Source organism: Elephas maximus, chromosome 2 (genome assembly GCF_024166365.1).
Source record: "Elephas maximus indicus isolate mEleMax1 chromosome 2, mEleMax1 primary haplotype, whole genome shotgun sequence".
In the NCBI taxonomy this organism is placed as follows: domain Eukaryota; kingdom Metazoa; phylum Chordata; class Mammalia; order Proboscidea; family Elephantidae; genus Elephas; species Elephas maximus.
This window is the reverse complement of record NC_064820.1, coordinates 233,310,831-233,323,900: the sequence shown is the minus strand read 5'-3', so window position 1 is coordinate 233,323,900 and position 13,070 is coordinate 233,310,831. Positions and strand designations below refer to the sequence as shown.

At 46.0% G+C, this 13,070-nt stretch overlaps 1 protein-coding gene and 1 long non-coding RNA gene across 2 annotated transcripts in view; both read left to right on the top strand.

The window, feature by feature from the left end:
- The window catches only part of LOC126070690 (E3 ubiquitin-protein ligase TRIM11-like), a 47,482-nt gene extending 35,316 nt beyond the window's left edge, over positions 1-12,166 (top strand). Inside the window, exon 6 of the mRNA XM_049875127.1 lies at positions 10,669-12,166. Coding sequence (XP_049731084.1) covers positions 10,669-10,715 — 47 coding nt within the window. The 3' untranslated portion in view covers positions 10,716-12,166. The remainder of the gene's footprint in view (positions 1-10,668) is intronic.
- LOC126070699 (uncharacterized) lies at positions 1,776-5,468 on the top strand. Its single transcript, XR_007516248.1, has 2 exons — positions 1,776-2,977; positions 3,130-5,468. It is a non-coding gene; the product is annotated as an uncharacterized LOC126070699 (long non-coding RNA).
- Positions 12,167-13,070: the final 904 nt, after the last annotated feature.

The window sequence follows — 13,070 nt, the reverse complement described above, 5'->3', positions numbered from 1 at the left end:
AGTCACACTATCTTACACTCATTTTTTTTTTCTTATATATTACTGCTCTTGATTAAATTTCCTGAATAATGGTTTCTTGAAGACCCCATCTTATTCATCTCTGTTTAATCTCTTGACTGTGCTGACATGCGATGTAGCTGCTTAAAAAGTGATTGCTGAATTAGGGAACAGAACGAATGCTTCAGACGTGATGTCTGGCCCCAGTGTACCTCACTGCAAAATGGACACGTTATAAATTGGAATCCTTTACCTTGTTTGTTTGATTTTTCTAGACTGTACTAGCCTGATCTTTTTTGCTTTCAAGTTAAAACTGCACCACTTTTCTGTGCACACGAGGCCAGCCTGCAGTGACCCGGGACAAATCTAAAGTTTGGAAGTCTCAGGTGTCAACGACGTGCCCTCCAGCTCTGAAATCACTCCTACAATGGCATCCTGCTCGGCCCCTCTCCCACCTTTTTAACTCAGACCCATCCACTCTGGGCGCCTCATCCAGGTTGCTTCCCGTAGGGAGCCGTTCCCGGGAGCCCCTGGATTGCCCAGGCTTTGGGCATGCCTCTCTGCCTGGCCAACCCTAGAACTTCCTGAAGGTGCAAAACTTGGGATTATAGTCATTTATTTTTGTGAGTACTAGTACCGGAACAGGGTTAGGGGCTGTTATGGATTAAGCTGTGTCACCCAAAAATACGTGTTGTAAATCCTAACCTTTATTCTTATGAAAGAGCTTGGGTGGCTCAGTGGTTAAGAGCTTGGCTGCAGACCAAAAGGTCAGCAGTTTGAATCCACCAGCCACTCCCTGGAAACCCTATGGGGCAGTTCAACTCTGTCCTATAAAGTTGCTGTGAGTCAGAATCAACTCGATGTCAGTGGATTTGGCTTGGTTTTTATACTTGTGGATGTAATCCTATTTGGGAACAGGTTTTCTTTGTTATGTTAATGAGATCATATCAGTGTAGAGTGTATCTTAAGCCAATAACCTTTGAATATAAAAAGAACAGATGAGGCACCAAAGCAAAGAAGCCCAGATGGGGAAGATCGATGCCAGGCCACATGAAGATCTCCAAGGAATGGAGGAACAGCAGCTGAAAAGAGACAAGGACCTTCCCCCAGAGTGGACACAGAGAGAAAGCCTTCCCCTAGAGACAGCACTCTGAATTTGGACTTCTAGCCTCCTAAACTGTGGGAAAATACATTTCTGTTTGTTAAAGCCACCCCCTTGTGGTACTGCTGTTATAGCAGCACTGGATAACTAAGACAGGGATATAAAAAGGGAACAAACCACGTTCCGTGAAGCTTCTAGAGAAGCTCTACACGTTCAGGAGTAACTGCTCTAGTCTCTGGCATAACCGCTACCTTGTCAACCATACAAGAGCTGCCGCAAATGGAAGGTCATCTGCCCTACATGGCTTTTGAGTTAGAAGGGAAGATGGGGAATTTTACGTGTCTCTTAGACCGATGTTGATACATGTGACTGTGAACTTATATCTATTTTCAAGGACAATGACCTTTTTCAAACCAAGATTCCATGATTCACTGTATTCCAAGCCCCATCAGTTAAAGACGTTGACATTGATGTGGGTGTTTCTCCTCGTGTCTCCTCCTAGGAGTTGACCCTCCTTCACAGCTGTGACGAAGCCCCATGTCAGTAAAGCCAACTCTCCTTTATCATCATAAGATAAGCCTCCAATAAATGCAGCTTTTCAGTTCTGCTTAATCATGCTTTAATCTCTTATACAAGCTGACCCTCGTTTTTTCTTCTTTAAAAAAAGAAATTCCTGCCAGATACTGTTATGTCTTTGGATGATGACGGGTGTGAGCCTGCATGTCAACACTCAGAAGGCCGAAGGACCTGTCATGAGCCCGTTTTGATGACAAGAGGCAACATTCCTCCAACATCAGGGTACATCTCCCTCAGAGCAATGCTGAAACTCAAGGGTGTTTTGAAACACAGAGGGAAAAAAAAAATACAAGGATTTTCCGTCCTTCCTGCTTACCTCCTGCAAAAACATAGTCTCATCACTTCCAGTCACTCTGAAGTTCCAGAATTCAGAGGAAGGTTCATACACTGGTTATGCCAGTAAGGAGAAAGGAGTGTGAGTGAGAAGGTCGTCTAACCTCTCAGGACCTGTAGTGCCCCTTCTGGGAATGGATGGAGTTCCTGAGCTGCCTGATGCTGTTGTCCACCATTCTCAAAAGGGCAGAGGCAGGGAAAATTGGTAGCCTTCACTGGCATTGCTGCTGCGGGTCTAAGTAATTTTTGGAAGGGAGAAGGAAAAGAGGGACTGAGAAGGAGAAAATGGAAAACATGAGAGAAGTTGGAGCCACCAAGGAAGGCTGTGCCAAGCCCAGTGTCTTCATCTGGGTTCTCCAGAGGAGCAAAACCACTGAGACATGAGTGTGTATATGTGTGTGTGTGTGTGTGTGTGTACATACCAAGCCCTAGTGGCATAATGGTTAAGAGCTCAGCTGTTAATCAAAAGGTCAGCAGTGCAGACCAGCCGCTCCTTGGAAACCCTATGGGGCAGTTCTGCTCTGTCCTATACGGTCACTATGAGTCGGAACTGACTCGACAGTACGTAACGACAACAACATATACATACATGTATATACGTCTTAATATGTGTGTGTATATATGTATATTTATATGTTTATATATATAAATGAGGAAACCCTGGTAGCGTAGTGGTTAAGTGCTACGGCTGCTAACCAAAAGCTCAGTAGTTCGAATCCACCAGGCGCTCCTTGGAAACTCTATGGGGCAGTTCTACTCTGCCCTATAGGGTCGCTATGAGTCGGAATCGACTCGACAGCAGTACAGGTAGGTGACATCACAGGCTATGTCAAACTTGTTTAGGACGTGACTTCTTTCCCCAGGTTGGACTATCGGGGCCAAAAGGTCTGCATCAAGCAACAGGAGAAATGCCCCCCACAGAAGTTGTTGCCTCAGGACTTGGACAGGCAGGCTGGGTAGCTATAGCAGGTAACCTTTTATCTCAGGTCATAGGGCAAAAGCATAGCAACATGCAAGTCCCCACTGACAGACAAGTGGTGGCTGCACGAGGTGCACCGGCATTGGCGTAGGGCAAGTCGTAGGGGAGGGGGATTGATAATGTTGTCTCTCTCTCTCTCCAGGCTACCTCCCAGTGATGGATAAGGCCCTCACCCATGGGCCCCCATGATAAAGGTTTTTGCTAGATCTACTTACCAACTAGACCTACTGCTGGCTGGGTCTGTCAGCGTTTGAAATGAGATGACAAGTCATCTCTCCACATCATACCAGCTGATCTGAAGAGTTTTTCCTCTTGGTGAGGTCCCCTGTGGCTGTTTGCCAGGGAGGTGGATCTTCCCAGCGTCTGTGCCACTGTATCAGTGAGAGTTCCATTCAAGGAACAGCCAGTAGGAGATACATATTCAGAGATTTGTTGTGGGAAATTGACTCTCATGCGATTGTGGGGACTGGCTAGCCAAGTCCAAAATCTGTAGGGCAGGTGACAGGCTAGAAACTGAGGTAGGAGCTGAAGCTGTAGTCCGTGGGTGGAATTTTTTCTTCCCAGAGAAACCTCAGTTCTGTTCTTAAAGCTGTTCAGCTGATTGGATCAGGCACACCAGGTTATTGAGGTTAATCTCCCTTACTTAATTAAGTCAACTGATTATGGGCTTTCATTACATCTACAGAATACCTTCAGGGCAACACAGAGACGAGTGACTGATTAAATACTTGGGGATTGAATGTTAGCTAAGATGACACATCAAACTGACCATCAGTCACCGTGGAGGCCACCCCTGGTCCTGATGACCCAGGCCTTTGGCTTCCCCATTGTGCCTGCTCTGGTCACGGTGAGCTCAGCCCTAGCAACAGGGTGTCGAAACTTCTGCTGCTCAGGGCCTGTGCCCTGAACATAATGAACCTGCTTGTCCTGGACTGGTCCAGCCCCACTGTTAGGGATTGGATTGTGTCCCCCAAAAATGTGTGTCAACTTGGTTAGGCCATGATTTCTTGTATTGTGTGACTGTCTACCAGTTTGTCATCTGATGTGATTTTCCTCTGTGCTGTAAATCCTACCTCTCTGATGTTAATGAGGCAGGATTAGAGGAAGTTATGTTAATGAGGCAGGGCTCAATCTACAGGATTAGGTTGTATCTTGAGTAAATCCCTTTTGAGACATAAAAGAGAAGTGAGCAGAGAGACAGAGGCATCTCCTACCGCCAAGAATAAAGAACCGGGGGGAAGCGTGTCTTTTGGACCCGGGGTCCCAGTGCTGAGAAAACCCTAGACCCGCTCAAGGGAAGATTGATGACAAAGGCCTTCCCCCAGAGCCGACAGAGAGAAAAAGCCTTACCCTGGAGCTGGTGCCCTGAATTTGGACTTCTAGCTTCCTAATCTGTGAGAGAATACATTTCTCTTTGTTTAAGCCATCCATTTCTGGTATTTCTGTTATAGCGGCACTAGATAGCTAAGACACCCACTAACAGCGCACTGGGTACTTCCCTCACCTCAGAAATGGTCTGCCCTGGACTTCCCTCTTTATCTTCCCTTGAGCTCTAAACCTGGAAGAAGGCAGAATATGCACGCAGAATTCCCTCTGCACTGGAAAGATGAGGAGGAGGGAGAGAGGACCTTAGAAACAGGGTAGAGGAAGAGGTACAGGGACTTCTCTATTCTCAACCTCCGTGGGGATGGACTGCTTCTCAGATGACTTGCTTATGATATGTGTTGTCGTTAGATGCTGTCGAGTCGGTTCCGACTCATAGTGACCCTGTGAACCACAGAACAAAACGCTGCCCGATCCTGTGCCATGCTCACCATCGTTGTTATGCTTGAGCCCATTGTTGCAGCCACTGTGTCTTATGATATAAAAAATTTTTTGATATAGAGACTTTAAAACTGTATAAGGCATTGACCAGAGTAAAAGAAGCTGGGATGGGGTCCAGGCCTAGAAATCCATTTTGTATAGAAAACCTGTAGAACCTGAAACGGAACTGGTTAGGGCAGTTCTGCCTGCGAAGAACAATGTTGTTAGTTTGTTTCCAAGGAGCCTTTATGTAACCTTTACATTTCCAGAAATGAATGTCTGGTAAATATCCTGTGATCTCTGCGAACCCCCTGTGGTCAATTAACTGGTAACTAATCAACTTTTTTTTTTTTTTTAATCAACAAGACACACATATTATTAGGCAGTGACTAGTCAACAAAAACTCTGTAAACCTATGACCCCATGGTAACTAAGTCAACAAAAACTCTTAACCTACCAGCGTAAGGTCCCTGCTTCCGTTATCCCATCTTTGATAATGATGTATTAATGAATAACCAATTAGAGTTTTTCCTAAATTTACTTCTTCCTGTAGTAGTAGAGACTCCCTGACTGTAATTCAGTATATTCTGCTGGGTTTTGTGCCTGGTGCACACTGGCAGATCCCTCATTCAAATTATTATCTTTGTCTTGGCTCAATAAAAATCTCTTTTAATTCAATTTGAGTCTGGGCTCTTTTCTGCCTACCACACCATCAAAACACAGTTGCTGTGGGGTCAACTCATGGCGACCCCGTGTGTGTCAGAGCAGAACTGTGCTCCACAGGGTTTTCAGTGGCTGATTTTTCGGAAGTAGACCATTAGGCCTTTCTTCTGAGGTGCCTCGTGGTGGACTCGAAACCTCCAGCCTTTTGGTGAGCACCCGACCGTGTTAACTGTTTGCATCACCCAGGGACTCCATTTACAAGTATAGGGGTTAGAATTTTAACACATATTTTTGGGGGACGCAATTCAATCCACACTGTTTCTCCTTTCTGTGACAAGAGGCTATGGAGCTGAGACTGTTCGTTAACAACTGTTGTCTTTAGTTGCCTCTGAGTCGAGTCTGACTCAGCGATCCCGTGAGTGTGGAGCGGAACTGCTCCGTAGGGTTTCAAGACTGTGACTTTTTGGAAGTAGACAACTAGGCATTTCTCCTGAGGTGCTTCTGGGTGCGTTTTGAGCTGCCAGCCTTTCAGCTAGTAGTCAAGCGCTTAACCATTTACGCCACCCAGGGACTCCTCATTAACAATTAGCATCTTTAAATTTAGTAAACATAGTTATGTAAAAAGGCCTTCATAAAATGCTTATGCACTGATACAGTTACTGTAGTTATTCCCTTCACACCTATAAACCAAAAAACCAAACCCGTTGCGGTGGAGTCAATTCCAACTCATAGTGACCCGACAGCACAGAGTAGAAACGACCCATAGGGTTTCCAAGGAGCGGCTGGTAGATTCCAACTGCCGACCTTTTGGTTAACAGCCGAGCTATTAACCACTGCACCACCAGGGCTCCATAACTATAAACCAGGTTAATTGAATTTAAACATTAAACATATTAAACCGGTAGGTGAGCAGCTTTTTGTCCCTCCCTGTCCCTCTTGTGAGGGCCCTCTAGTATTTTTCTTCCCTCATGCTGAAGTCTCACCTATTGGCAGGTGGACAGTGAGCACAGATCCTGGTGGGTGAAGCCTGATTTCAGCCCCTTCCTGTCAAGTTACCTGCTGTGATAGACACCACTAGCTGCCCCCCAACAGCCATTCTTGCTTTCTTCCTTGAGAATCAGACCCCAATTTTTGGCTCAGGATATGGCCACCCAGCTAGAGGACTATCTTCTCCAATCACCCTACTAAGTGTGATCAGCTTCTGTGTGAGACCTAAGTGGATGAAACATATTTTAAAACAAGATGGTGGACATTGAGTGTGCATTCCTGCCCCCTGGCATGCTGACCCCATGGTTCTACTTCTTTGCTCATGACTGCCCCACGCCAGCGAGCCTTCTCCATCCAACTCTTACCCTTTAGCATAATACTGTACCTTCAGCAATACTGAGTTGCACATCTTTTCACAATTTAACGTATCTAAAACAGGGTGCATCTTACAAATGATGACGTCTTGGCACAGAACCATGTTAGAGTTGACGGCATCTTAGATTGTCGTCCTCCAATCACAGAGCATGTGATTCTGAGAAACTGGATCACTTATGTCTTTGTCCTTGGGGTTACCCACAAGTTCCTAAGGGCAGGGGCGTGTCACCGTTTTGTCTGCACAAGGCCGTGCGTGCAAGGCCATGGGTGACTGGTTGGCAGTTAAGGGACTTGGGAAATGGGAAGACTCAGGCTCAAGGAAGCTTAGAAACAAGAAGTAACAAACAGTTCTCATACATAGGAAGTTCCTCAAGCCATGATGCACTGCAGGTCAATGTGGGTTATAATAATTTCCCATTAGAGGCAGGGCTTTCAATGTTAGATATTGAGGAAGGAAAAGTGATGAGATTTTCTTGCTCCCAGTCTCAACAATCAAATATATGGCTGTTTCACAAAACCTTCCCTAAATGTGATACCCTGAGATTATTTTTTTCAATCTATGAACTCTAGTTTCAGGTATTGGTCTCATCAGCCATTAGTTACATATTGCCCTATAGAGATCTCAGGGCCCTTTGTGGTATCAATATATATAAATATGACATATCTGTGTGTGTGTTTGTGTGTAATTACATCTATACACCCAAGAACTGGGAATTTTATTTCTTTGAGAGACCCTACTTTGATATGTACACATTACTAGCTCAATACATATTATCTCTGTCTTCTGTTATCACACCATCACGTGGCATTTCAGACGAGAGCTTGACTTAAAACAGTCAATGGCCCTAAGTCTGCTAAATGGACTTCCTGTAGAGTTTCTGCTGGATGGAGCTCAACTGTCCTCCCAGATTCTGCAATGCCTGGAGCTGCAAGAATTTGGCCTATAAAGTAATAAAAAGCGCAAGTGGCTTTGAGGGCATCCCTACCACTGCCTACCTTTCAGCAAGTTTTCTGAAAAACTAGACAATATTATTTACTTCTATTTTCTCAAGACTCACTTCCTTATTTTGTAAACCATGACAATCAGGTTTCAACTCACATTACTTCTATGTAACTACTGAAAACTCTCCACTGACCCCCTCATGATGGATTCTAAGCTCCTGTGGGGCATCTCTGCATAACTCTGATGAATTCGCCTCTTCTGTCTCTGCTTCTCTCCCACTTCCTCTTCATCTAATGCCCATCACTGCTTGCCCCAGAGTTCCTTTTTGCCATCTCTACCTACCCGTCCATCTGGTAAGTTGATCGGCTCCCATGGGTTCAGTCTCTGGGGTTCAGTCTCATCAAGACCTGTCATCTGTGGTTAGGTGTGTTCCTTATGCGTATAGGTATTATTTAAAATTTTTTTTCCAAGAAAATTAATTTGGGGAAATATTGAGACAGATTTCTTTACTGATAGCCTTCTTCAAGCTATTAATATTCTGACCTCTTAGAGGAGATAGGAATTTATACCAGATCCCTAGAATGCATGGGCTGTGGGGGCAGGAATTTGTCTATCTTGTAGAACACAGTTCCTGCAGAACACAGTTCCTTGCAGATGGGGGTGCTCCGTAAGTGTGTGGAAGGACAGAAGAGAGGAGAGGTTGGACAAACCAGCACCTTTGAAAATCACAGCCCCAGCATCAGCATTTCCTCTCTTAGGTCATATCTCTAGCAGCTTCTTGAATTCTATAAGTTCCACAAATTCAGCATGCCCTACAGTTAACCTCTCCATAGACTCAGATTCCTTACTTCGCAAGGAATCACCCACCCCCAAACTTAACTGTAAGATCCTTTTATCTGTACACAGCTCGCACAGCATGTATCTAGTCATTAAACCTCCACAGTGTCTCCAGAAAACACCTACTAGGTGCGAGGTCTTCTTCTAGGCACTTGGGATATAGGGAACAAAAGAGACAAAAACCTTGCTCTGTGGAGAGAGACAGACCATTAACAAATAAATAAATTATATAGTGTGTCAGAGGGTGGTAAGTGTTACAGCAAGAACAGAGCACAAAGTCAGATGAGGAGTGCTAGGGCAGATAGTATGCCGGTTCCCATGCAGGGGCAGGGGAGGCCCCAGGGGGAGGTGGTACTGGAGAGGGCAGGGGAGGCCCCAGGGACAGGTGGTACTGGAGGGGATCACGGACGGCATCAGAAGAAGGTAGTATTCGAGGAGGTCAAGGTTCCCCTGTGGGAAACTGGTATTGGTGTACCTTCTTTGCAACCCTATTGCCATCATCCTCAAAGCCTTTGCCACTTCAAACCAAGCACTACTTGGAGCACATATCCTTTCTTTCTCCATTCCACCCACCCATATATTTTCATGAACCAGGTTCCTCCCAGTGGAATATTCCTTGTCCTTGTTTTGTCTTCTGGCATGACAGTGGGAACAGCAGTGGAGAAACTGCATTGCAACATCCCGCTTTGGGGTGAAAGTGGCAAAGTGGTATCAGCCATTTCTACCAACAAAGGCCCTGAAGGATGGAAACCCAGCAACAGGAAACCTTGCCTGAAGGGTCAGAAGGAGGCGGGAGTGTGTCCAATCCTCAAAGCTATGTAGTTATGGTTGCTGAAATGGGATAGATAAGACAGAAGTTGATGGGATACATACAAAAGACCTCCACAAGGACAAAGAGGATGATCCTCCTCACATGTACCCCAACTTGGTTGTTGGCTGCCCTCAATTCTGCCCCTGACTCATGGTAACCCCATTTACAATGGAACAAAACACTGCTCTGGACCGTGCCATCCCCATGATTGGTTACAGTTTGTAGCATTGTGATCCACAGGGTATTCATTAGCTGACTTTTGCAAGTAGAGTGCTAGGCCTTTTTCCCTAGTCCGTCTTGGTGTGGAAGCTCTACTGAAACATATTCAGCATCATAGCGACATGCAAGTCTCATGGTTGCGCTGAGGTGCATTGGCCAGGAATCAAACCCTGGTCTCCTGCATGGAAGGCAAGGGTTCTACCACTGAACAACCACTGTCTCCACTCTGACCTTACTCCCTTTAAAAAGGATGATTAGGGATGGGGCCAAGGTTTTCATGTTCCCTCTGAGGACCAGCAGCCCTATGCCCCTGTAAGCTAGAGAGAGAACCATGAGAATTTAGACATTTATGGGACTAGATGTTGGAGCCCAAGTGACCATCATCCCAGGCTCTTCTAGAGGCAAGAGGAAGCTGATGGCATTGTTAGATTTGGGAGTAGACATGGTGACCCATGGCGAGGAGGTGTGCATGTGCTTATGGGTGGGGACTGTTGGGCCATTTCAGGTGCAGACCCCAGGGGTAGTTTGTGGCTTAGGCTACAGTGGCACCACCGACAGGGTCTCCTGATTCAAACCTGGAGGCAATGCTACCCTCATGTGCCCCTTTCCTGTGGGACCCCAGAGGGATGGGAAAGAGAGCGACAGAATGCCAAGGCATTGGGCTTCCTCTAGTCATGACCAGGATCTCCGACCACTCAGTACAGGTAGGTGACATCACAGGCTATGTCAAATTTGTTTAGGACGTGACTTCTTTCCCCAGGTTGGACGATCGGGGCCAAAAGGTCTGAATCAAGCAACAGGAGCAATGCCCCCTGCAGAAGTTGTTGCCTCAGAACTCGGACAGGCAGGCTGGGTAGCTATACTAGGTAACCTTTTATCTCAGGTCATAGGGCAAAAGCATAGCAACATGCAAGTCCCCACTGACAGACAAGTGGTGGCTGCACGTGAGGTGCACCGGCATCGGCGTAGCACCGGCATTGGCGTAGGGCAAGTTGTAGGGAAGGGGGATTGATGATGCTGTCTCTCTCTCTCTCTCTCCCCAGACTACCTCATAGTGATGGATAAGGCCCTCACCCACGGGCCGCAGTGATAAAGGTTTTTGCTAGATCTACTTACCAACTAGACCAACTGCTGACTGGCTCTGTCAGCGTTTGAACTGAGATGACAAGTCATCTCTCCACAACATACCAGCTGATCTGTCAACATGGTGGACCACGCCCACCAACTGGATATATTACCTGGTGTCTTGAGGAGCTCATTCTGTAGAGGAATATGGTAGGCTCCATTACTCAGGGGAAATATCTTTTGAAGCACAAGGACTACCTGTAAAGACTGCCCCAACCTTGGAGAGAAACTTCTCCCTCTGTGGTAAAAACCTAAATAGAACTGGACTGAATTTGCAGAAGGTTCCAGGTGGCTATTGTAACCAAACGATATGGTTTGACTCTGAAGACAGTATTTTTGAGTCTGAGTGTAATGTTATCACAAAGGCAGATGAACTTGCAGAATATGACCTGGTGGTCTACTGTACACTGACTGGTTCCTATAGTTGGCACAATGGGGAAACTGCTCACTGTACAACCAGATTATGGAACCCCACGAGTGTTCCCCTTGGGCAGAGCCCGACGCAATTGCCTGGATGGACATCAAGGCTGGATTAACCTGGTCTGGCAACGGCAATATTTTGTTCAGTCGTGCTGCTAAGAGGAAGACCCTTCTGTATCACCTGCACCAAAATGTGTACTGTTCATACGATGCGATTGGATGGAACTTCACTGAACACCATGGGGACTGGGGATGTGCTGATGCCCAGATGACTAGATTCGGGGGGAGAGGCGCCCACTTGTCATCTAATCGTTGGGTCAGGGGGCCTACCTTAACCTTGGCTTTGAGAAATATAGGATTTCTCATTGTGTGTGGAAATCACCTATATAAGGGCTTTCCCCTGCAGAGACAATGTGGCCTAGGGTATATGGTCTCCAACATCACCAGAGAAGATAGTATACAATTCTCTAAAATTCCTAACCCGGGTTCTGTTACACATCACAGATATCGCCCAACAGACAACCCCCTCTTGCAAGGACACACAGTATCCTGATCTCTGGAATCGTGATTCATGACTTAAAGAAGGCTATGCATGATATGCCTATTGTTGTTGTGTACCATAGAGTTGATTCTGACTCATAGCACTCCTATAGGACCCTATATGTAAACTGCCTCATAGGGTTTCCTAGGCTGAAATCTTTATGGAAGCAGATTGCCAGGTCTTTTCTCCCACAGAGTAGCTGATGAGTTTGAACCACTGACCTTTCCATTAGCAGCCAAGGCTCCTTATAGCATGCACAAACAGTAATAAACACACATCCTTCCCCACACACACCTTTCCTGTCTTTAGATTCGTGGCCTCTCAGAAACGTGAGCAGAGCAGCCTTCACCCACTGTGACATCTGACTAAAGGGCAGGTTGCATTAATTTGACTTCATTCATTCCATCACTTATTCCAAAAATATTTATGGGGCGCTTTTTTTTTTTTATTTACTATGTGCCGCCTTCTTAGATACAGACATTCAGAATAAATAATTGTATAAGTGATTGATTCTTACTGGAAACCGTGTTTGAAGGAGAAGTGCAGCTGCTGTGAGCCCTAGAATTGGGGGCCTAATTTGGTTTGGACACATGTCAGGGCAGCTCTTCTGAAGAGCTGATGTTTGAGCTGAGACCTCATATCTCCATTCCTCTTCCTCATCTCTGCAGTTGCCTTAGATTATTGCATTGCAAAATGTTTCTAACAGAACCAAAATGTAGGAGGCAAAAGTAAAATTCCCAGTTATCATCTCCTGCTCAGTCTCACTCCTTAGGTGTCGCCACTGTTCCGTATATTATCTTCCAGCTTTTACAGACCTTCTCTCTTCTCTCTCTGTCTCCTCCTCTCACCCTCCTCCTAACCTTGTCCCCATGTAATCATCCCTCACTTGTTCTAAGTTTGTGCTTTGCCTCTGTTAAGTGGCAAACAGAATCAACAATAAGATGCTTCCTTGGAAAATCTGGAGCAAGCTGGTGGTGTGAACAGCACCACACTCCTGTTCTACTCCCCCACCCCCCCATACCCCACACACAAGCCAAGCAGAAACTGGCAGAACTAACTTTGTCAGAAAGGGGTATAGCAATTAAGCAAACATGAATCAAGAAAACACAATGTCAAAATGGTAGGAAAGCTTTGGTTTTCTCTGAGCCTCACCCCATCTCCTCCCCAGGTCAGTGCTCTCTTAAAGCTGCAGAGGCACACACTCCCAGGGAGGGAGCCTGGTCTCTGGCTCCAGAGTGAACAGAGCAGACTTTATTCTCAAATTACCGTATATCTGTTATAACATGTATGGGGGCTACATGAAGGACTGACACAACGCATGTGTCTCAGTTTGGCTCGTCTTGGAGCTCCTGCCGGGTA